Source organism: Barbus barbus (assembly GCF_936440315.1).
Source record: "Barbus barbus genome assembly, chromosome: 27".
Taxonomy (NCBI): Eukaryota; Metazoa; Chordata; class Actinopteri; order Cypriniformes; family Cyprinidae; genus Barbus; species Barbus barbus.
The window spans coordinates 22,874,643-22,897,046 of NC_136755.1; the positions used below are offsets into that span (position 1 = coordinate 22,874,643).

At 35.5% G+C, this 22,404-nt stretch overlaps 3 protein-coding genes across 8 annotated transcripts in view; all 3 read right to left on the reverse strand.

Moving 5' to 3' along the window:
* Positions 1-2,504, reverse strand: part of LOC306847414 (histone-lysine N-methyltransferase ASH1L-like) — a 33,943-nt gene extending 31,439 nt beyond the window's left edge. The window contains exons 1-2 of one of the 4 annotated variants that reach the window (XM_079381359.1): positions 1,860-2,504; positions 1,470-1,566 (exon numbers count right to left, since the gene is read on the reverse strand). The gene's annotated coding sequence lies outside the window, so the exon portion shown is untranslated. Of the gene's footprint in view, positions 1-1,469 lie in introns of all 4 variants that reach the window. The other 3 variants (XM_079381358.1, XM_079381361.1, XM_079381360.1) reach the window with 3 other exon arrangements.
* Positions 2,505-4,966: 2,462 nt separating this feature from the next.
* Positions 4,967-14,144, reverse strand: LOC306847364 (E3 ubiquitin-protein ligase RNF115-like). 3 transcript variants are annotated; one of them, XM_079381274.1, is made up of 9 exons: positions 14,041-14,138; positions 12,547-12,605; positions 12,327-12,387; positions 11,522-11,754; positions 8,705-8,773; positions 8,356-8,428; positions 8,044-8,137; positions 7,272-7,387; positions 4,967-6,238 (listed from the first exon to the last, which is right to left on the reverse strand). In XM_079381274.1, the coding sequence occupies exons 1-9, from the start codon at positions 14,119-14,121 to the stop codon at positions 6,107-6,109; spliced, it is 918 nt and encodes a 305-aa protein (XP_079237400.1). In that variant the 5' UTR covers positions 14,122-14,138; the 3' UTR covers positions 4,967-6,106. The 3 variants fall into 3 exon arrangements, with proteins under 3 accessions (XP_079237400.1, XP_079237402.1, XP_079237401.1); XM_079381276.1 differs by lacking the exon at positions 12,547-12,605 and having other exon boundaries at positions 5,103-6,238; positions 14,041-14,144; XM_079381275.1 differs by lacking the exon at positions 8,044-8,137 and having other exon boundaries at positions 5,103-6,238; positions 14,041-14,136.
* Positions 14,145-14,884: 740 nt separating this feature from the next.
* Positions 14,885-22,295, reverse strand: LOC306847397 (secretory carrier-associated membrane protein 3-like). The gene is made up of 9 exons (XM_079381325.1): positions 21,843-22,295; positions 20,828-20,911; positions 20,501-20,608; positions 19,315-19,435; positions 18,250-18,378; positions 17,849-18,008; positions 16,575-16,676; positions 16,330-16,447; positions 14,885-16,138 (listed from the first exon to the last, which is right to left on the reverse strand). Exons 1-9 carry the CDS (start codon positions 21,894-21,896, stop codon positions 15,989-15,991), a joined length of 1,026 nt encoding a protein of 341 aa, XP_079237451.1. The 5' UTR covers positions 21,897-22,295; the 3' UTR covers positions 14,885-15,988.
* Positions 22,296-22,404: the final 109 nt, after the last annotated feature.

Consider the following 22,404-nt stretch of genomic DNA (forward strand, 5'->3'; position numbering starts at 1 on the left):
GTGTGACAAAGTAAATTTATCAACAAACAAAAATGAAATTCAAGGCAGTGATTCTTCTGCTTCCTCCTCCATCCACGCTTCTTCAGCACGTGTCATTCACGACTCTTTAATCTATGCTTGTTTTGGCAGCACAGATACATAATATACTAACTCTGGGTTTTTAAGACAGTCTTTCTTCTGCTATGAAATTACATGCCTGCGTTTCTTCAATGAGCACTGAAAGCCACAACGTCCAGCCAGCCAAAACACACTGCAGGACAAATTGGGAGGCAGCGAGAGTTAAGTTATTTAGTTTAGATTTAGTGAGCCTGAGGGTAACTAGACGGCAAGAAGAAAAAGCATTGGCAAACTACATCTAAAAACTATTAAAAATATGGTTTAGAGGATTTAGAGCAGTCACTCTTCCTTTTGGATGTAGTTCTAGTTTGTCTATGCTTGTCTAAGCCAGCATTTAAGCAACAAGATCACATAATATTAAAGTTGCAATGAAATGTAAGTAGCGATTCTTTTCGTCCATTTTGTGATGTACACAGTGATTATTGAAACAGGAAAAAAATAGTGAACCATTGATGAGCTAAGTTCTATCCATCAGTCTTTTTTTCGAAACATAACTTCTCTTATTTTAGATATTTTTTGTGATTACTTTTAACCAGCTGGTCTCAAAGTGATTTTTAGTGTAATCCATCACATCAACCATGAACATGTTGTAGTGTCTACATCATTTTAGTCTTTATTTTAAACGCTATATTTAAATATTGTGCATGTTCTCTCCGTCACAAAAAATTATAGTTTATTTTCCCACCTAAAAATGCCATTCATATAATAAATATCCCACTGTAAACCAGGCAACAAGTGCATACATCTCCCAACGATTCGTTTATCTACAACAACATCCAGCTCGCATCAGAAAGGACCACAAAACGAAACTAAACGGTCTAACACAAGCTAAGCATTGGCATCTGCACTCATATTTCAAACACAATGCGTCTTGGCTGGATCTTTTCCGACCACAAACTAAATGCCTCAAATCACGTCTATCCACTCCAACAGCCCTCAGCCAGCGGGAAGTTTAGTTCTGGTTTCCTTGACAGCGGTGTCAGAGGTCAAAGGTGGCTCAAAGGCTCACTTTCTACACTTTTCAAGACCTCTACTCCAATGAGAAAAAACATAACCAAGCAAAGGCGCGCGCAATTTGCACGTGCAGCAAACCCTATTGTGAGCGAGGTTAACTGAGGATGGTGCTACTAAAGGCTCGTTTCTATCAAAGGAACACGTAAAAGTGAATGAACACCGCAAGATTTCCTAAACAGCACTACGTACTAGCGACAAACAACGCTCTTGCGCTACATTTCATGCATCAAAACACTGCATTTCCCTCACTTGTTTTGACAGATGACTTAGTAAACCAAGCACCTCGTTTAAAGCACGTTTTCAGTCTAAATGTAGAATTGAATTAACAAGTTGCTCACCTTAACAGCGGTCCAGAACGGCGTTCACATAATTTGCGATCAAAATCCTCCCTTCGTACGCAACAGCATGGTCGCTCGGATATTTATCTTGAAATCGCTGATGTCCCCAAAAATAAAGCAAAGGGAAAATACGGTCACATATCTCGGAAGAACATTCCAACCAATGCAAGGCAAACTAAATATTCGTCTAGTGTGTATATCCAGTCTGAACTGTAACGATATTTATGTACGTGGTCACGGTTTATGATCCTAATATAGCTAGCATAGCTCGTTAGCAAAGAGCTTAACGTTAACCTTAAATTAGAACAGCGTGTCAAAAACTAGGCTGTATAAAACAATAATAGCAAGTTATTAGACTGAGACTGTTACTACAAAGGGATGTCAGAATACCTTGCTGCCATTGCAATTTTGAAAGACATGTCTGTGAGCAAGATAAGTTGGCTTTGCCCAACATCGCGGCTATAACACACGTATACAACGTCAACGGTCATTCAACTCACGTCTCGGTGTTGTTTACAACCCCCCAACCGAGTAAATTCACTAACCCCTCACTCTAATGATCTGTCCTGTCAAGCACATTTGCTGGAATGGCTAGCTAACCCACACGACTAGTTAATGTAACGAACCAGTTGGTGGGGATCACATTAGTAAAGTTCCCTTCTCACACAGGCCGTCAATAAAAATCCAACAATAGCATAAAAACATCCTCGGGAGGACCAAAAGAAGCGGAATACAAAAATCTAACGCTCTTCGGGATGAGCCCTGCACGGGTTATTAAAAACACGAACTGTCAACAAAATGGCGGCTGCTGCGTTGAATCAACAGAGCACCCGAAATGGATCTCTCCCTCAAATTCTTCGCCCTCTCCCTCGTCTTCTGAGCGGCGCTCGTTACCGGTGATGATCCGATGTGTCGCCCGAATCTCTCTCCGGGTCCGCGTTAGTCGAGCTCGGAATGGGCCTCTCTCGTTAATCGGGCCTCCATGTCTGCTAAGCCCGTATCGTTTCTGTCAGGGCATTCTCACAGTGAGTGAGTGAGGGAGGGAGGGAGGAGAGGAGGGGGAGGGAGGGAGGAGAGGAGGGGGAGAAGGGGAGGAGAGGAGGGGGAGTGGGGGCGAAGGGAGGGGAGTCGAAGGCTGTTCGCAATGTTAATTCCAGCCACCTATTTTAATAGGCATTTTGGGGGTATCGCAAAAAAAAAAAAAATTAAAAATAAAACACTGGATGGAATGGAAACGCCAAGATGCACAGAAAAAACTTATGCGCTCAACTAAGTAGGATAAATTTCTTATCCGGTAAGAAAACATGCGCATAAACTACGATACCGAATAAATTCCTTAATGCGCATCAAAAAAGTCATATGACTTTTAGCATAAAACTGGACCGATCTCATTGCACAGCATCTGAAATGCTAGTTTTGTCATATTCTGAAATGCTTGAGCAAAGTCTTGTCAAAGTAATTTGTTATAATTAACTCGCACGCTCCAAAGATCAGATGACCGCGTTTCGTCTGCGCGCTCTGAAGCAAATATTTATTGTATTATATCATTTATTGTATACACAAATTATCATACTGCAGCAAATTTAGTTTTCTTCCTGATATTTGATCGTTCTTTTAGATCGTTCCGGAAGTTCCAACGTTTGGTGTGGACTTCTCTATTCTCCAAGAATTAGAATGTTATTAAACTATAGAATTATTCGTTAGTCATGGTGCTGAGAACGGCCCGAATTATGTGCATTATGTAATTTAGTTATAATGTAAAATTAAAATTATATTGTTTTTCTTAAATACTCAACTTTCTACTTTACAATGAAATATTAATATTAAAAAATAAAAATACTAATTATTTAAATCACTTTTTTTTCCAGCTGATGAACGATAAAATAAGTGACAGCCAATCAGAATCTTTAAAGAGCTCGATGCATTAAAGTGGAAGTGAAGCAGTTAGTCAAGTTGACATTTAGTTTCCACTTTAATTAAAAAATATATAACACAATTAATGTAACCGTTTTAAAGAAAAAAGGATGTTTTATGTAATGTTTTGCTATAACAAAACATCCATTTTTCTTTAAAACGGTTACATTAATCGTGTTTGTTATATGTTATATATACAAAATGAACTAAATGTAAACAAACTAAATGTGTATAGGCTAATACTCTCTTGGGCCCCTGAATATATTTATACAAACAAATTAGTAAGTGATAATAGGACTTGGTTGTGATGTGAACGACTTTTTTTAACGAATCATTGAGTATATGACTCAGTGATTCACAAAACACTCACTTGACGCCACCTACTGGCATAACCACTTAAACTGCAAAAAAGGGCTACTGAATCAATCTTTTTAGTTGACAGATTCAAGAGATACCAGCTGCTGTTGCGAAAAGGCAACCTTTATAACAATTTCTGGCTCCTGAAGAGGTGTCGTGTTGTCTCAGTCTGTAACTACAGTGAAATATCGAGACGCTCGTGTTAATTGTAGCTGTGTAGAGGGTTGAGTAACTGTATAACATTTACATTTATTCATTTAGCTGACGCTTTTATCCAAAGCGACTTACAATTGCTATATATGTCAGAGGTCGCACGCCTCTGTAGCAACTAGGGGTTAAGTGTCTTGCTCAGGGACACATTGGTGTCTCACAGTGGATTGGAACCTGGGTCTCTCACACCAAAGGCATGTGTCTTATCCACTGCGCCATCACCATATAAGAATTCAGTCATTAGAGCAGCAACAAAAACTGAAACCTGCTTTTTATTTGACCTTTTACTTTGTCCACACAAAACCCCACTGAACTTTTGGATCAGGCTTGGAGGACGGTTGCGCAATCCATATGGTTATTTTTTGACATTGATCTAAGTGGCTGGCCAATTCTGCATTTACACAAGTGCCTAGTGTCTTATTATAACATGTAAAGGTATTATCATTGCTTCATGAAAAAAAATATTAATAGCCATGTGACTTATCTAAACTAATAACGCAAAAATGACCTTGGTGAAACAGGTGAAAATCAAACTTCATGGTTTATAATATATAGTAAAACTAATGCCGTTTCATAATTAATATGTTGGGTTTTTAAGATGCAAATGAGATGAGAATTTGACTGACTGACTGCATGGCATGGCGACGTATTGCACATTAATGACAGAAATTAAGAACCTGGGCATGCAGCAGCTTCCTTATCGTATAAAATGTCATTGGAAACAATATGTGACACATCAGTTTGTAATGCAAATCTACCTCTCACAATATGCAAACCTTACTTTATAACTTGTACATTGGAAAAATGCATTAAAAGTAGTATTATTACAATTTGAAACAACTGTTTTAATATAATTTAAAATGTCATTTATTCTTGAGAATAAATTGTGAAATAGAAATCTGTTTTCTAATTCTAATTCTTTCTTTAGAATAAATGTCTTTACTGTCACTTTTGATTAATTGAATACATCCTTGCTGAATAAATAGTAATTAATCATAATGTAACAAGGCTTAAATAAAGTATTGGTCATTTTGAAGTTTAATATAATGTAAAATAACCTAAATTACACAGTTTTGTCTCGTTTTATCATCGTCATCAAAACCCCCATATAGTTCACATACTATGATGCCTAAAACTCAGAAAAATTGTCTTAATAACAAATATTTATTATATTGCAGTATGTAACAGGTTGGCCTATGGGTAAAGATATGCACCTTTTTCTAGTTATTCAATGTAACTTTTTTTTTTCTTGTAAACAGTTTACCTTTATCTGTGTGATAGTGTGGTATAAAATTCCAAATGACACTCAAAATGTAAAGTGAAATTACGAGTGGGGCCATGTCTCAATATTAAAATATGGAGCAGTCAAGGATCCTTGAGGATTAGCACCAAAAAAAAAAAGCATCAAGAAGAGATCTAAAACGGCTTCATAACTTGTGAATACTATAAATACAATTATTTTTCTATCTATCCACAAGGACTCACAAAATAGCAACACACATCAATGTCAAACAGAAAACACCAGTGCAAACTATCAACCCAAAACATGTACAGTACAACAGACGAAACGTTTCACAGTGCAAAACTTGAGTAGGTATCTAAATCTTTGCATGTCTATGATACCTTCATGAGAGTGAAGGCATGTGCGGAGCAGATGTCATCCATTGACAGGTAAGGGAAAGTGAACTGTGCGCTTACTTCATTGTGAGGTATTAAAACAAGAGCTCTGAAGAAGCTATAGGGTAAACGTGTGTCGTGCCATTAAATATGCATATGCAACTTGAACTGTATCCCCTGAGACATCTGTCTCATCTATTTTAGTACTCCTGAGCTCCAGTCTTGCGGCCCACCTAAGAGACTGTTTGTTTGGAATTTTTTTAATTGATTAAATGCATCACATGTATGCTGTGTTAGTTGAAATATGTAAGTTCAGGTTGGACTGTAAACATCATTAGTAGGATTTTGGGCACAACTTTGCAAAAAGACAATTAACAGATATAAATGCTAATCAGACAGATACTGACTGAAAGAGCCTCAATTAAAATGTCTTTTGAAATAGAAGGCACTCTTTTTAGGGGCTCTGTCAAGCACTGATGCACAGGGCTGTGGTGCTTCTCTCTGTCCTGGATTGATCAGAATAATGAAGGAAAAGGAGGCTAAAGAGTCTCAAATGTGCTACGTTCCTCTACATTCGTCTGTGAGGGAATTGCCCGTGGAGGTCCAGTCAGTGGCTGGAAACCCCAGTCTTCACCATCCAGACTTTTCCGGCAGACAGGGCAGGTGTCATGCTATTAACACAGAACAGTACTAATGAGGACAGAAGAGTAATTGTCTTATTTCTTCACGTACACTACTATTCAAAAGTTTTGGGTATCTATGATTTTTTTTTTTAAGAAATTAATTAGCCAACAACACATTAAATTTATCAAAAATTACTGTAAATACATTTATAATGTTGCCAAGCAAATTAAATTTCAGATAAATGTTGTTCTTTTTCATTTTTCTGTTCATCAAAGAATCCTGAAAAGACAAAAATATTAAGCAGCACAACTGTCTTCAACATTGATAATAAATGTTTCTTGAGCACCAAATCAGAAGGATCATGTAATGGTGTTGAAAATTCACCTTTGCCATCACAGGAATAAATCAAATTTAAAAATACATTAAAATAAAAAAATTGTTATTTAAGATTGCAATAATATTTCACATTATTCCTGTTTATTTTTTGTAAATAAACAAGTGGAGCCTTGGTGATTAAAATACATTGTTTTCAAAAGCAATAAAAAAAAAAAAATCTTACCGACCCCAAACTTCTGAATGATAGTGTAGGTTATTTTAGCACGTAATTTAGTTTTACAAGGCATACGGTTTTCAAATATCATTAACATCTAAACACATTTCAAACCTGCCACCTCAAATTCATGTTTGCAGTTTGACTGTGTGAAATGTTGTAGAGAGAAGACGGTAAAGTCTGTTCAAATAATGCTAACCACAAAGTTTATTGTGCTCATAAATCGAAACCTGACATTTTAAAAACCCACTGGAAATTACCGAGGGTGAATTGGTTTTTGGGTTGGTCTACAAATTGACGTCACAACTGACCAGCTCTATGGGCTTTAATTAGTCCATTAGCGTAAGGCTGTTTTTCCTCTGTCCACTAGATATTTTGCTTGTGAGATAAATACGCTATAACCAAGCATTATAAATGAACGGGCTGCCACTATTTATGACAAGCAGCACTAAATTAAGCTTTATTCTGTTAAAAAACATGGGTCTGATGATAAAAGATTCAGCACTAAAGTCATTTTATGAGACTCATACCAGTTGTAGCCAGGGTACAATACAGTTGCTGTGAAAGTAGTGCAGACAAGGCAGCTGTCGGACAGATTCCCCTTCAGAGTACTCCTCTCTACACACAGGGCATTCCAGCCGGCATGCTGTGAGAGAGACATAGAAAAAAAAATGTGCACAAGAAAAATGGAGAGAGCGATTGTCAAGTGCTGCTTGTACTGTGAAATAGAACCCTGAAAATTAAAGGCATAGTCCACCTCAAAATGAAAATTGTAATTCTATTGTATTTCCATATAATAGAAGTCAAAAAATCTATTGTAATTCCATATAATAGAAGTCAATAGGAACTGAAGCTGTTTGGTTATCAACATTCTTTAGAATATCTTCATTTATGTTCCACAGAACAAATAAAGTCATACAGGTTTGGAACAACATGAGGTTGAGTAAATGATTTTTCATTTTTGGGTGACTGTTTTGGGTGCTTTAAAAAACAACAACTTGCAACTGAATGAACGAACGATTTGTAGCTCAGCAATAAATAACATGAGGGGAAAAATGTGAGTGTCTGGAAACATTTGATATAAATATGGCTTCTACACAATGTGCTGCTGTCAGAATCGTACATATTCATCATGTTTTAACACTTTCCAGCTCACCCTCTCCATACTCAATACAATAGTCTGCCAGGAATGCAAGATAAATGCTTCCTGGAGGTGACCAGAAATTTGTGAACAGCCCTGTTTTGCTTTATAGCACTTAAAATGGAGTGTGCATGGTGACTCAGAGGATTATGGGAATTTACCAGCCTGTTCTGAGGAGATGCTAACGGTGGGGAGAGATGAGATCATCTCCTTCTCAGCAGGAGGGGGGCCGGTATTTTCAGACTGACCAAGCAACTGGAAGGAAAAAAAAAAAAAAAAAAAAATCTGCAGCGGTTGATGAGCAGGATATTTCTAATGCTTCTTTAATTTCAGCAAGAAAATTCTATAATGAGCTTGACTTGAGCTTGAATTTAAGTGCCAACAGGCAAAATGCTGTGAAGACCAATGAGGCAAAAAGGTTGAGGACATGAGTCACATCATCAGATGATGTCACTGACGTCAGTGTGACTCACCTGTGTGATGACCACATCTAAACCTCCTTGTCCCCAAGCATAATCTCCAGGGTTTGAGTGCAGCATGCTAGACCTGAAGAACAGGTTATCGATAAATCATTGGATGGATTTGTAGATATTGTCTTGACATATGCAAATTAATGAGTTTGTATGACATAAGGGCACATTGAATATCTTTTGTTGGTTCTGAAACAACATTCCTGTCAAACAATGGAGGTGATTGGTTGATATGAATATTGTTTAACCCCAGCCAAACCCAAAATGTGTTTAATTGATTGATTGATTAAAAGGAATGTTATATCAGGAACATATTGTACCTAAAAGAATGACAGTAAAGCACAAAACATACCATGAGGAGGTTTGGGAACCTGCACTGTCAGAATTGGAAAACAGACCAACCAGGAACTGCTGGACAATCCTTAATTAAAGAGACAAAGACAGGATTGATGCATTAAGAATTAAAATAAATAAATGAATAAATTCCACTGAAGAAAAATTCAGAGCATTTAAAAGCATTAATGACTGCTAAGGATTGATGATTAAATTATGACTAAAATTGCAGTCTTTGTGGAACTTTTAATCAATCAGATTTTCCTTTCATGGAAAAATAAATAAATAATTTTATATATATATATATATATATATATATATATATATATATATATATATATATATAGTGCCTTGCGAAAGTATTCATTTTTTTCACGTTTTATGTTGCTGCCTTATGTTAAACTGCTTCAAATTGCTTTTTTCCACATCAATCTACACTCCATACTTTAATGGTAAAGCAAAAAAAAAAAAAAAGAAGTTTTTTAAACATCTTTGCAAATTTATTAAAAATAAAAAAAACTTAAATGATTCCATTGCATAAGTACTCATACCCTTATCTGGGACAGTTGGAATTTAGTTCAGGAGCATTCATATTGCTTGTAGGTGTTACTAGACTTTGAGTGAAGGTAACCTGTGGCAAATTCAATTGAATGGGTATGATTTGGAAAGGCACACACGTCTTAATAAAAGGTCCAACAGCTGATAATGTATACCAGAGCAAAAACCAAGCCCTGGGGTCAAAAGAACAGTCTGTAGAGCTCAGAAATAGGTTTGCGTCAAGCCACACATCTGGGGAAGAGTTCAGGAAAAAATTATTCTTCATTGATGGGTCTCAGAAGCATGTAGTCTCTGTTACCCTTAATGGAAGAAGTTTAAAACAACCAGGATTCTTCTTAGAGCTGGCCTCCTGGCCAAACTGAGCAATTGACGGAGAAGGGGTTTGGTTAGAGTGGTGACGAAGAACCTGATGGTCACTCTAGTTGATCTCCATGATCATATGTGGAGATATGAGAAATCTACAGAAGGACAAACATCACTGCAACACTCCACCGATCTGGGCTTTATGGCAGTGTGGCCAAACTCAATCCTCTCCTCAGTGAAGACAAAAGAAAACACACTTGGAATTTACAAAAAAGCACCTAAAGGACCCTCAGACTGTGAGAGGTAATATTATCTGGTCTGATGAACCTCAATTCAAAGCATCATGTTTGAAGGGAAACAAGCTCTGCTCATCACATGCAGAGTACCATCCCAAAAGTAAAGTGTGCTGGTAGCAGCCTCATGCCGCGGGGCTGTTTTTCAGCAACAGGGACTGAGGGACTCATCAGAATAGAAGAAAAGCTCAATGCACCAAAATATTGAGATAGCCTTAATAAAAACCCAGTCCAGAGCATTCAGAACCTCAGACTGGGCAGAAGGTTCACCTTCCAACAGGACAGTGACCCTAAGCACACATCAAGAGTGGCTTATACGCAACGCTGTGAATGTCTTTGAGTGGCCCAGCCACAGCCTGGACTTGAACCCAATCAAATATTTCTGGAGAAACCTGAAAATGTGCGTCTGTCCCCATCCAACCTGACAAAGCTCGAGACGTGAAGAGGTGAGGTGACAAATGGCAGATAATTGCCAAATGTTGATGAGCAAAGCTTGTCGCATTAAACAAAAAATACCTGAGGCTTATATGAGTATGAATACTTATACAATGTACTTATTTGAGTTTATTTTTAATAAATTTACGAAGTTGTGACAATTCTGTTTTTACTTTGTCAATATGGTGTATGGAGTGTAGATTGATGTGGGGGAAAAAGTCATTTAAAGCAGTTTAACATAAGGCAGCAACATAACAAAATGTGAAAAAAATGAAGGTGTATGAATACTTTCGCACGGCACTGTGCGTGTATATAATATATGAAATTTATTATATATTGTTTTTGGGTTTTTTACATATACATTACCATTCAAACGTTTTGGGTTGATAAGATTTGTTGTATTTTTTTAAAACATTTTTGAAAATATATTTTAAGGGTCATTCATTTGAATACAGTAAATTAATCAAAAAATACAGTAAAAACAGTAATATTGTGGAATATAATTTCTATTTAAAATCACTGTTTTCTATTTTTGTATATATTTTAAAATGTAATTTATTCCTGTGATGGTAAAGCTGAATTTTCAGCAGCCATTACTCCAGCATTATCTATTTCTTCTTATTTGCAATGTCAATAACAGTTTTGCTGCTTAATGTGTTTTGTGTAAAAGATTATCTATCTTTTGGACCAGATACATTACTAGGTAAAAGTTACCAAATAATAGCTGTCGCTTATGTGACAAAAGGTGGTCTTCCTCAAAGGGGGCCAATTTAAATCTTAAAACTTTGTTGTATTATAAGTATTTGTATGAGTAAAAGTTACCAGTAATGAAGAATACTTAAAAAAATATATTAGACAATTCATTGGTCAAAATGTGTGAAAATATATTCCCTGGCTGATACGATCAAAACATTTTGAGGAATATTTTAATCTCCTTTCTCCTCATATTTTCAAGGTGCTTAAAATAGTCAAGTTTTTTTTTTGTATAGCAGGATACTGTTGTAAATTTTATTATTATTTAAAATAATCAAGTCAAATCCCAGTACAAAGTAAAAAACATGGATATACTAAATATATTATGAGTGTCGCAACTGTAAGCTGCCAACAGATTCTCTCAGTAAAAGAAAAAATATATATTTATGAATAATCCATTTGCATGGCAGAACTGAATGTTAGCATTTAAATACAGATATTCCATCTTTCAGAACTCCTGGTAGACAGCAGCTGTAACAAGTGGCCATACACACCCCTCCACAGCCGGTCCCTGATCCAGCCTAGAATTACGCTGCTGGCTGTTTTGTTGAGGGAGGAGCGCAGGCTCTGTGCAGTCTAACAACGTCTCCATGGATGCTTCAGGTCCCGCTGTCCCAGGGGCAGGTTCACCAACTGCTGCCTCGACCCCTGAGCGGCTGCGGAGCGCGTCTGTGACGGTGGGGTCAGAGAGGAGCACTGAATGTTCCATGAAGAGCAGCTGCCAAAGCTAATGGAAAAGGAAGACAAAAGGCTCATAGAGAAACGAAACAAAACCCATGACTGACCCCCCTTAAGGAATCATTTCCTTATATATACTGTATTATTGTAATTACAAATAACAAATTTTAAAGTAGAAAGACCGAGTTATTTTAGCATATTATAGTAATATATTATATATATTATAGCACTATATAAATGCACCATTCATTCATTCTTATAAATATTTTGAATTAGATTTTATTTTCATTTAAATAAAAAAAAAAAAAATTGTAATTCTGTTATGTGCTCCAGTCATTTTTATTCATTTTAGTTTTATTAAATATTACTATTTCAATTAAATTTATTTTTAGTTTAGTTTTTACTTTTAAAAAAATTATTTCCACTTTTTATTCATTAATTTTATTGCTTTGGCAAGGTAACATTTTCCCAAAAAAAATTCCAAAAACATTTTCTAAAAAAAAAAAAAACTTTTAATAGTTTTAGTTAATGATATATTTATGATGCTCTAATGAACAATTATAGGAAGGTCATGAAAAAAAAAAATATAATAAAAAAACATAAATATATATATATATATACCTCTGCAAACTGTGAAGCCATGTCATCACCTGCACCAGCACCATCTCGACTCTGAAGAAGACTAATGAAACATGTTTTACTCATTGTAAATGACAAACATCATAATTACAAAGGATATATATTATCGAAGTTGAGTAAACAGAGATGTATGGAATTACAGTAATAAAAAAAAAACATTTTGGTCTTGATCATTAGTTACCGACATAAAAGCAAAACATACTTTGAGTTCTCTGACACCTCTTCAATGAAGCCAGATTCACATCTGGGACAAATATATTCCTGTTCAGACACACATTATTACAAAACAATAGATGTAAAACTGTTTATCTATAATGTTTCTGTCACTATAACAAATTCCTCATGTTTAAACATACCTGGCCAATAAAGCTTATTCTCATGTTTTCTAGGTTATCAGATGTCTGTCCTAAACCAACTGCCTCTAAATTCTGATTTTGACTTTCAGGCTTTTTGGAAAAAATATGGGCTTATCATGTGTTTGCCCTAGTTTTAAAAAAAAAAAAAACTATAATCTATTTGAAATACATTTATTTCATGTTAAGTGTACTACAAATTAATTTACACATTTTTGTACTTAATAAAAATACCCTGCAATTGAACTTTTGGTATAATAAACTACTGGTATACTTCAAGTCTGCTAAATTGGAACAACTAATTTTGTACTTCATACACTTTAATTATGTGGAAGTAGTGCTGAAGTCCAACTAAAGATATACTGAAGAATATTTGATTCTGCTAAAGTGGAACTATTGCAAATATACTTTTGGTAAACTATAAATATTCTGCATTTAAAGACTGATGTTATTCAAAGATCAGACAATACTCATCAATAGTGACATTAAAACACATTTTAGGCTTAATATTAAGAAATGTGCATTGTGCACAAGTAGTATCCCAAATAAAGTTGAATTATAATTTTTATATCAGTAATTCTCGAGCGATATGTCAGTAAATATGTTAATACTATATTTAGCATTAAATAAATGTATTTTAAACATATAACTTTTTTTTTTTTTTTTACCAGGGTGATAGAATAAAATGAAAGTAATAATAAAATGTAAGATTATAGACCGGAGATGTTGCAGATAGTTGTTTAATTGCAGTGAAGAATTCTCAGGGTGGATGTATTTATTTTACTATAATCCTGACTACGAAAAGCTATTAAAATTGTATTAAAACACCTGTGGCAATTTGACATTCAATAAGAAAAATAAAAAAAACTTTACATCTAAGAATACAGTTCAACCTTTCAGTTATAATCTACGTACATAGTTGACCCTTGAATGATTTGTTCATCCAACAGATATTACAAAAAAAAGAGAGGCAGGATTAACGGATTGGAAAATTAAATTCCTAATATATATATTTATTATCAAATGACATGCAAGCATCCATCTTTATGTCAGGCAACCTGTCCAGGACCTGTGTGTTTCTACTTCAACAGGGCTGTGCTATATTTGGCATCAGTGGAACTCCCAAACTTGGAGACAACCATGGCACTCATCACACACTCCTTAAAACGACATTCCCATACACCTAATACACGCGTGAACTCATACAAACACTACATTTATATGAAATATGCAATACTGGAAGTTTGTACTTCTACTATAAGTTATCACTGGAAGAAAGAAAAATGACGCATGGATTTGTATTAACGCATGCGTTTTCATTAACTGTGTAGCTGTGTACTTACAGGCAGCTTGGGGTCGATTTCTCCTCTACAGCAGTGACAGAAGAACCTCTGTTGTGGAGCAGCAGCAGCGGCCTCCGCCATCTTCACTCGCTTCTGTAGAACGTGACGTTACGCGTCGCGCTCGGAAAGGAGCGTCAAGGAGACGCGTCGTTTCCATCAGGCTACTTGATATCCAAACAGTAAAGCTTCATTAATTCGACAAATTAATTTAAAACATCGCACTATTTATAATAATTTCTTGGGAGAAAGTATATTTTCATATACTTGAAAATAATAAAATAAACATATAATGACTTTGAAGATACTTGTATAACAACAAAAGCAACAAATATATAACATTAAATAAATTCATAAAATATTGTACAGCTGTTGGCTTTTTAAACAGGAATGAATCAATCAATCAGTGAGACTCATTTCGTCGTTTAATCTGAGACTCTGGACCACAAAACCAGTAAGAAAGGTAAAAAAAAATAAGCCTGAGATTTATACATCATCTGAACGCTTTCCATTGATGTATGGTTTGTTAGGATAGGACAATATTTGGCTGAGATACAGCTATTTGAAAATCTGGAATCTGAGGGTGCAATACATCTTGAGAAAATCGCCTTTAAAGTTCTCCAAATGAAGTTCTTAGCAATGCATATTACTAATCAAAAGCTAAAACATACAGAATAGCATCATGGGACATGATCTTTACTTAATATACTAATGATTTGTGGCATAAAATAAAAATCGATCATTTTGACCCATACAATGTATTTTGGCTATTGCTACAAATATACCCGTGTTACTTATGATTGGTTTTGTGGTCCAGGGTCACAAATAATAAGTACAAAGGCAAAGTATGAGATGCATATTCATAAACTTTAATAAAACAAATAACAGTGACAGCTACAAGAACACACAGCAGCAATACAATAACAGTAAAATAACAAAGTAATACTTCCATTTAGGTATATACTATAATGTTAGACAAAATGTTAGATTGAAATTACAAAAAAAAAAAAAAAAAGATTACAAATCACAAAAGCAACACATGTTGGCCACTGATAACCGCACCAATCTCCGTTACCACATTTTGATAAGAAATTTTGAGTTTTATATCAAGGTATGAAGTTTGATTCTGTATTCCAAAGCACAAATTTCCTGTTTCAACTCATGAAAATAAAACATTAGTTGTGTATAACAGCAAAGAGGTACATACAGTAGTTCAAGCTGCATAAAAACATGCTTTTTCATAAATAAAGGTCAAAGCAAGGAATCAATTCACCAACAGACTAATCTGTTGACTAATTCTAACAGAATCGTGAATCTCTAAAATATGATATGGGATTTCTCTCATTTGTTTAAGAAAAACATTTGGCAAGTTAAACTTCACAGGTTCTAAGTAGCAACCTCCATTCTAGAGCAATGAAACGATCCCTTTCCTCACCAAGTACAGCTATTTACACAAAGAAAGAAATCAAGGGAAAAGCAAAGGCAGAATGTGGCACGTCTTTGTTGAAACTGCAAGGCTGCTGTACCTTACACTTACAAGCTTCAGAAATGTAAAAGAGACAAGAATTATAAGCCAAAGCCTGTGGTATTAGGTATTTTTACGGTCTTAAATTATTACAGTGACTTTTTCTAGCACGATAAACGGAAAGACAATTGTATTAGTTGATCGTTGATCTTAATAGACTGCATTCATATAAGCCATAATTTGAAATCAACCAACACCTAGATCCTTTTTGCATGTCTGAACTAATGGCCTAATGCTCAGCAAGACCAACAAATACAAAAAGAAATCCAATGTTTTATTATCATTATGAGTTTGTGTATCTTGACATGCATGCTAGAGGAGTCTAGGGTAAGTGCGTTGGTTTCCAACTTGGCCAGTGCTAGAATAAGTCACTTTGTCTCAAGGCTGTGTAAGCAATCAGGTTCTTCAACCTCATTTCTTTTCTCTCTACCGGGGTGCGGTGAAGGCGCCTTGTGCGGCAGAAATAGTGGCATCGGTGGCTGCCTGGCGCACTGCCTGATTGGAAAGCACACCGGTAGCAAACTCAGCTTGAGCCTTCTCAAAGCTTGCTTCGGTCTGCCTGTACATAGAATGAACCTGATAGGAGAAGATGCAAAAAAAAAAAAATCGTCATTCAACAGATCAATATAATTAAGTATTATGAACTAAAAATCTACATACATTATTGTTCAAAGAAGATAAACATTTGGTATGGTTTTAAATTTATACGTAAGATTATATCCCTAATTTGAAACCAAGTGGATGCTGTTATTGGTGATGTGATTTACCCTCTTGAGCAACACCACTCCCATGGCCGCCTGAGCGGTGAAGAGCACAGCATTTACCATCATGATCGCACCCACTGCCTTGTTGCTGCTAAGAGCGGCTAAACTCACGATCCACCCACTGAGACACAAATGAGAGAGAAAGTATCAAGCCAGTGGCCGAATTGGTAAGAATGGAATGACACTAAATAACAATAAACAGGTCAGTAACCAAATTTGTACAAAGGTGCCTGTTTTGTCAAGCTCACCTGAAGCCCCAGCCAGGGATACCGATAGTCATGATAACATAAAACACCAGTTGGGCGAAGAAGACAAAGAAAAATGCAAAGAAATTGAAGGAACTGTCACTCCTGTTGAGAAACGGAAGAGCAAGTTCATTATGTTTGGAAACAATTGGCTGACATATGAATTCTAAACGCTCAAAAAATGCTAACATAATGGTAGAACAAACTATTACACATTTTCATGATTATTTTCCACTTGTTTTGTTGTTGAGCAGATAAAAAAAAAGATCTGAAATCTGTATAATTTGAGATATCACTCATTTCTGCAGTTTTATGCCAAAGTTTAATACTAAGATATGAGTTTATTCAGTAATAAGCAGAAATAATGACACTTAAAGGAATAGTCCAATTAATAATAATAATTATTATTATTATTAATTCTATGTACTCACCCTCAGACCACCCAAGATAAGTTTGTTTCTTCATGGGAACAGATTTAGGGAAATTCACCATTAAATCGCTTGCTCACCAATGGATCCTCTGCAGTGAATGGGTGCCGTCAGAATTAGGGTCCGAACAGCTGATAAAAACATCACAATAATCCACAAGTAATCCACAGACTTCAGTCCCTCAATTAACATCTTGTGAAGTGCTTAGATACAAATCCATCATTAAGAGTTGTAACCTTAAACTTCAAAGTTTAAAGCTTTAAACCTTACATCCCCTGCTGTCCTCTCACATCAAAATCTATCAACGTTTTCGTAAATGTTAAATTTCGATCCTTGATATGTTTCTCTCCTGATTTAGACAAGATTACTTTTTTTACTGAAGAAAGGAAGATTATGCTTGGACGACTTTCCAGTATTTTAGCTGGAAGCAATGGTTAAGAAGTTAAAGACATCTTAATGATGGATTTTTTTATTACAACATGAAGCTTTTTGCTTCACAAGATGTTAATTGATGGACTGGAGTCATGTGGATTACTTGTGGATTATTGTGATTTTTATCAGTTGTCTGGACTCTCATTCTGACGGCACCCATTCACTGCAGAGGATCCACTGGTGAGCAAGCGATGGAATGCTAAATTTCTCCAAATCTCTTCTGTTGAAGAAACAAACTCATCTACATCTTGGATGGCCTGAGGGTGAGTAAACGTTCAGCAAATTTTCAATTTTGGGTGATTATTCCTTTAAATGCACTTAATATCTGAGTGTTGCTGAAATGGGTTTGCTACAGCTGAAAAAAAAATTGACAAGTTAGGTGTCCCACCCTCAGCGAGAGACCATAGTGCTACGTACCTGAAGGCTTTGTACACAGGCCTGTACCAACAAACAAAGGAGCAGGGGGTGAAGAGGAGAAACCAGAGTATGGCAAGGCCGAAACCAACTCCACTATTGGGATCCGCACAGAACATAGCCAAACAGGAGATGAAATTAAAGAGCAAAGTGCATGCTGTGACTAAGAAAAAGAGATGAGAGAAGTGGGTAAAAAGAGAGAGAAAGATAAGTACAAAGGAAAACTGCAGGCCAATTGCAAGCCAACTAACATACTGAAGTAAGTGATTGACCAATATGCCTATACTAGGGAGCAACTGCTGATACATAACACAATTGAATGATACACACAATTGCTAAAACTAAAGCAAAAATTCTGTCATAATTTACTTACTATTATGTCTTTCTAAACCGAGCAAACTTACACATCCAGTAGTAGTACATGGTGGTGACAGTGCGCTGGAAGCTTTGGCTAATCTCCACATTAATGTCCTGATAGAAGCACGGTCCCACTGGGCAGAAGGAGGGCAATGGGGGCCAATTATTCTGACGAGCTGAGGGAGAAGGACACAGAAAGAGATTCATTTCCCCATTCATCAATCACATCCGCTAGCATCACTCCATTAATGTCTTGTTCATTACTGCCAAGGTCTAAATCTTACTCCTTTGAAAATACCATCCATCCATCACTGTCATCATTTTAACCGTTCCATTTTTTGTCCCCTCCTCTCTCATTCAGGTCTCATCCATCTCAACACTTTCATTGTAACCCTGACCAACAATTAGTCCATCTAAATAATCACCTCAGTTCTTAAAATACACTTGTTTAATGCCTATCCATCTGTCTCGTCATCTTTTACATATCTATTCCCGCAGTACTTTGCTCTCTTTCGTGCAGATTCATCAGGATTCAAAAAAAGTGTAAAAGGAAAAAGAAGTAATGTGTTATTTAAATGTTACGCTTTGTATGTTCTGCTAATCTTGACTGAAATGAAGCCTCTCATTCTTAAAAACACACTGATTGCTTGTCCCATTTTCTGCATTGAAAATCTGCAGAATTGTGTAAAATTGTTTATCCAAAGTGGATTTGAATATGATAAAATGTGCAAATGGAGCTGACAGTACTTCACTCTTTTTGATAGCTGAAATACTTTTCATCAAAACCTTCCGTAATGCATCAAGATAAGTAGCACATGTAGCACCCAAAAAGACAATGTTATGAATGGTTGCCAGGTCATTCCGATATGATTTCTAAGGTGTTATGAGCAGCTTTAGCATTAAAATTTTATTAAACAGCTTACGAATGGCAATACTAATCGCAAACTGCCACTGAAACCTTTTATGCACGTAATGCCAGCAGTAAAACTGAAGATAAGAGTCAGGGAAATTTCACTGTGGGTTCGAGAAGTTTTATTTACATTTAATTCCCCTGGCAAACACAGAAATCAAGATATTTTTCTCTCAAGAAATCAAGATATTGCTACACTCACTGGCTCCAGACCCAAGCGCGTGTGCATTCAGCTCTCTCTCTCTTCTCTCCAGCTCTTTTGCTTTTCTTTCTAGTTCCTCCTGCTTCCTCAAAAGATCTGCTGTGGTGGCATTCACTGCAGACTGCAACAGACATAGAGGGAGAGGCAGTGAACAATTATGAGATGCATAAGTGTTTTCTTTTACTACCATAATATTAAGCATCTCAGCACAGTATTAATTCGATGTGATATATTTATTTATGGTTAAATGTTTGCAACTCAAAAGGGAGCAAAACTATAGCTGAAATTGAGCTGTGTTTACTCTTCCATAGCAGTATGAACTTTTAGTTTATTAATTAGTAGCAAATATGTCATCGTTCAAAAGTGTGGGGTCACCCAGTCTGCATTTATTTGATCAAAAATACAGTAAAAACAGTTCTATTCTCAAACATTATTCCAATTTAAAATAAGTGTTTTCTATTTTAATATATATTTAACATGCAATTTATTCCTGTAATGCAAAGCTGAATTTTCAGCATCATCACTCGTCTACTTAATACTTTTGGTTGAAATTGTGATCTTTTTTTTTTTAAGGTTTCTTTGATGAGAAAACTTTCTTTGATGAAAGTAAAAAAAATTAAAAAAATAATATATATATATATATATGAAATAGAAATCTTTTGTGACATTATAAAGGTGATCAATTTAATAAATCCTTGCTGAATAAAAGTATACATTACCGATCCCAAACTTTTGAATGGTAGTGTATTTTTATTTTATTGTTATTATCTTGCTATTCCCATTAATAAAATAATAAACATCGGTCAGTGGTCTTAAGATTATTCATAGAAATCAGTTTAATCATACTATCCATTTTGTGAAAAATTCTGAAAGCCGTCCAAATGTAGAATGAAATAATTATAAGGTCAAAATATAACTATCCTGCAATACAGCAGGCTGTTAAAACAGCCCAATAACCACTCTAGAAATGTATTATGATAGTGACAGATCTATATCTAACAGAATGTTATTAAAATATTGCTTTTTAACTAAAATAACATGCATACACTGGCTTGATGAGGGGGCAACTGTGTGCTGTAACTGTTACGGTAAAAATCTTAAACCACCAGATGTAACAGTTATAGTGAATCCAGTGTTATGCCCCTGTGTGGACAAATATGTCTCATTTAGTTACTCTAAACAGCACCTGTGTTCCATAGGATCCGTAATTCTTGGGCTCGGTTGGTGTGGTCCTGTTGGGAGGCGTTTGGGCAGGAGGTGCAGCAGGAGATGTGGCTTCATAGGGAGGTGGAGGCTTCATTACCCAAAACAAAGAGCAAAACAATTCATAAAATGAATAACATAATATTACAAAACACACAATGTGACAAAATGTTCTGATACGACTTTTCTCTTGCAGAGCAGAGATAACTGAAGTTGACATGAAAGAGTTGATAATTCATTGTACTCCCATCATGTGATTAATAGTTCAAGGCTACTCAAGACTGACAATTGTCAGAAAGGACATATTTACCGCTGTTGTGTTGTTGTCAAATGGGTTGTAGAGGTCCAGAGTGGCATAGCCAGTGTTGCTGCTGTGCTGAGTCACTGATGGATCCTGCAAACACAGGAAAAACAAACCTTTCAGTCCATTCATAGCAGATGATAGATAATAAATTAAATATCTGGGCTGATGCCACAAAAACTGTAACGTTTTTAAACCAAACTCAAGGTTGCCTAAAAACTGGCACGTTAAACTTACAATCTTTCACTAATATCATTGTTTCTGAGGCAGAAACTTAATTTGCTATAGAGGGACTAACCTTGACAACACAATAAGATAATTCATCTGATAAACTGCGAGTGACTAAACACAAATAACATAAAATAATAGAGTACCATTGAGACACAGGAGTGAATTTATGTTTCTCATGATCTTAAAAACCTTTTGACCTAAATGCCTCAATTTAGATTTAAAGACAAATATAAACTGCACCTATGTACAGACTTCAATATAAAAATCCTATAAAAATTCAAAGAAATTAGCAATATTTTTTGCCTTAGTTGGCCATTATATAATTCCTATATGTTTGTGACATTTTGTACAAATTTCAAAATAGAAATGGAAATGTAATAGAATTATAACAATATACAGCTACTACATAATATTCAACTTTCAACATTTTCATGACCTAATATTTTTAAATATTGGAAAATAATAACAATAAACAGCTGTGTCCAAACTGGTAGTCTGTTGTTTATACATGCATTTTCATATAATCATTTTCTAATTTCGTTAGTTGATTCCTTTAATTTAGCTATACTTAAAGCATCAAGTGATCAACAACTAACTTAGCAGTTCAAATACAAGCCAGCATGTCAAGGACACAGACTGGAGAGATCATTCATACAAGACCACAGTCATTTAATATGATTGGCCTTATGACAGCATCACAAGAGGTACAGCACTTCACAAATTAAGTTAGGCCACAAATGAACCCAACTCAAACAGATTTGATGTAATTACAAAAACTAGAACAGTACATTACCTGAAATGGATTATGATCATCAGATGCATCAGCAAAAGTGGTGTATTTTGACATTTTGGTACTGGTTTGGCAGATTAGATCTCGCCAAGATGTAAAAAGAGGTTCAACTCAACCGCGATGAACAGGTAAACACCAGAACAGTGTTGTGTAGCGGACAGTTACAGGCACAACAGTGTCAAGTCCAGTTTAGTAACGTTAAATGCCGGATTGTAATAAATCAATTTAATACAAACAAATCACACCAACTAGCTAACCATCCAACATTACACCGAGACGTCAGGTGTCCGTGTCAAATCAATAGCAAGTTCTGTCCTTATATTACAGTGGTTTATGGTCTTCTTCTTTGGTTTTTAAAATTATTTATTTATTTTTCTTTGTTAGAGCCAACGAGCGACACGATTTTGTTTCAATTTTACTCTGACAGCGCTAGTGTTCGTATCACATGACAAGGGTGTTGCCAGGTTGCTCAAGAAAAACAAGTAATTTAATTTTACCAAGTCATTCAGTTTTTCTTTCCGGACGAGTAAACAGCAAAATAAGTTTTTTTTTTTTTTTTTTTTGC

Coding starts and splice junctions, on each gene's coding strand:
- LOC306847364 (XM_079381274.1), bottom strand. CDS start 14,121: ATGGCGGAGGCCGCTGCTGCTGCTCCACAACAGAGGTTCTTCTGTCAC. Junction 8,138..8,355: donor TAGATGTGGTCATCACACAG/GTGAGTCACACT, acceptor TTTTCCTTCCAG/TTGCTTGGTCAGTCTGAAAA. Junction 6,239..7,271: donor TTGTACCCTGGCTACAACTG/GTATGAGTCTCA, acceptor CTGTGTTAATAG/CATGACACCTGCCCTGTCTG.
- LOC306847397 (XM_079381325.1), bottom strand. CDS start 21,896: ATGTCAAAATACACCACTTTTGCTGATGCATCTGATGATCATAATCCA. Junction 18,379..19,314: donor CGCGCTTGGGTCTGGAGCCA/GTGAGTGTAGCA, acceptor CTTCTCCCTCAG/CTCGTCAGAATAATTGGCCC. Junction 16,677..17,848: donor CCTGTGTACAAAGCCTTCAG/GTACGTAGCACT, acceptor GTTTCTCAACAG/GAGTGACAGTTCCTTCAATT.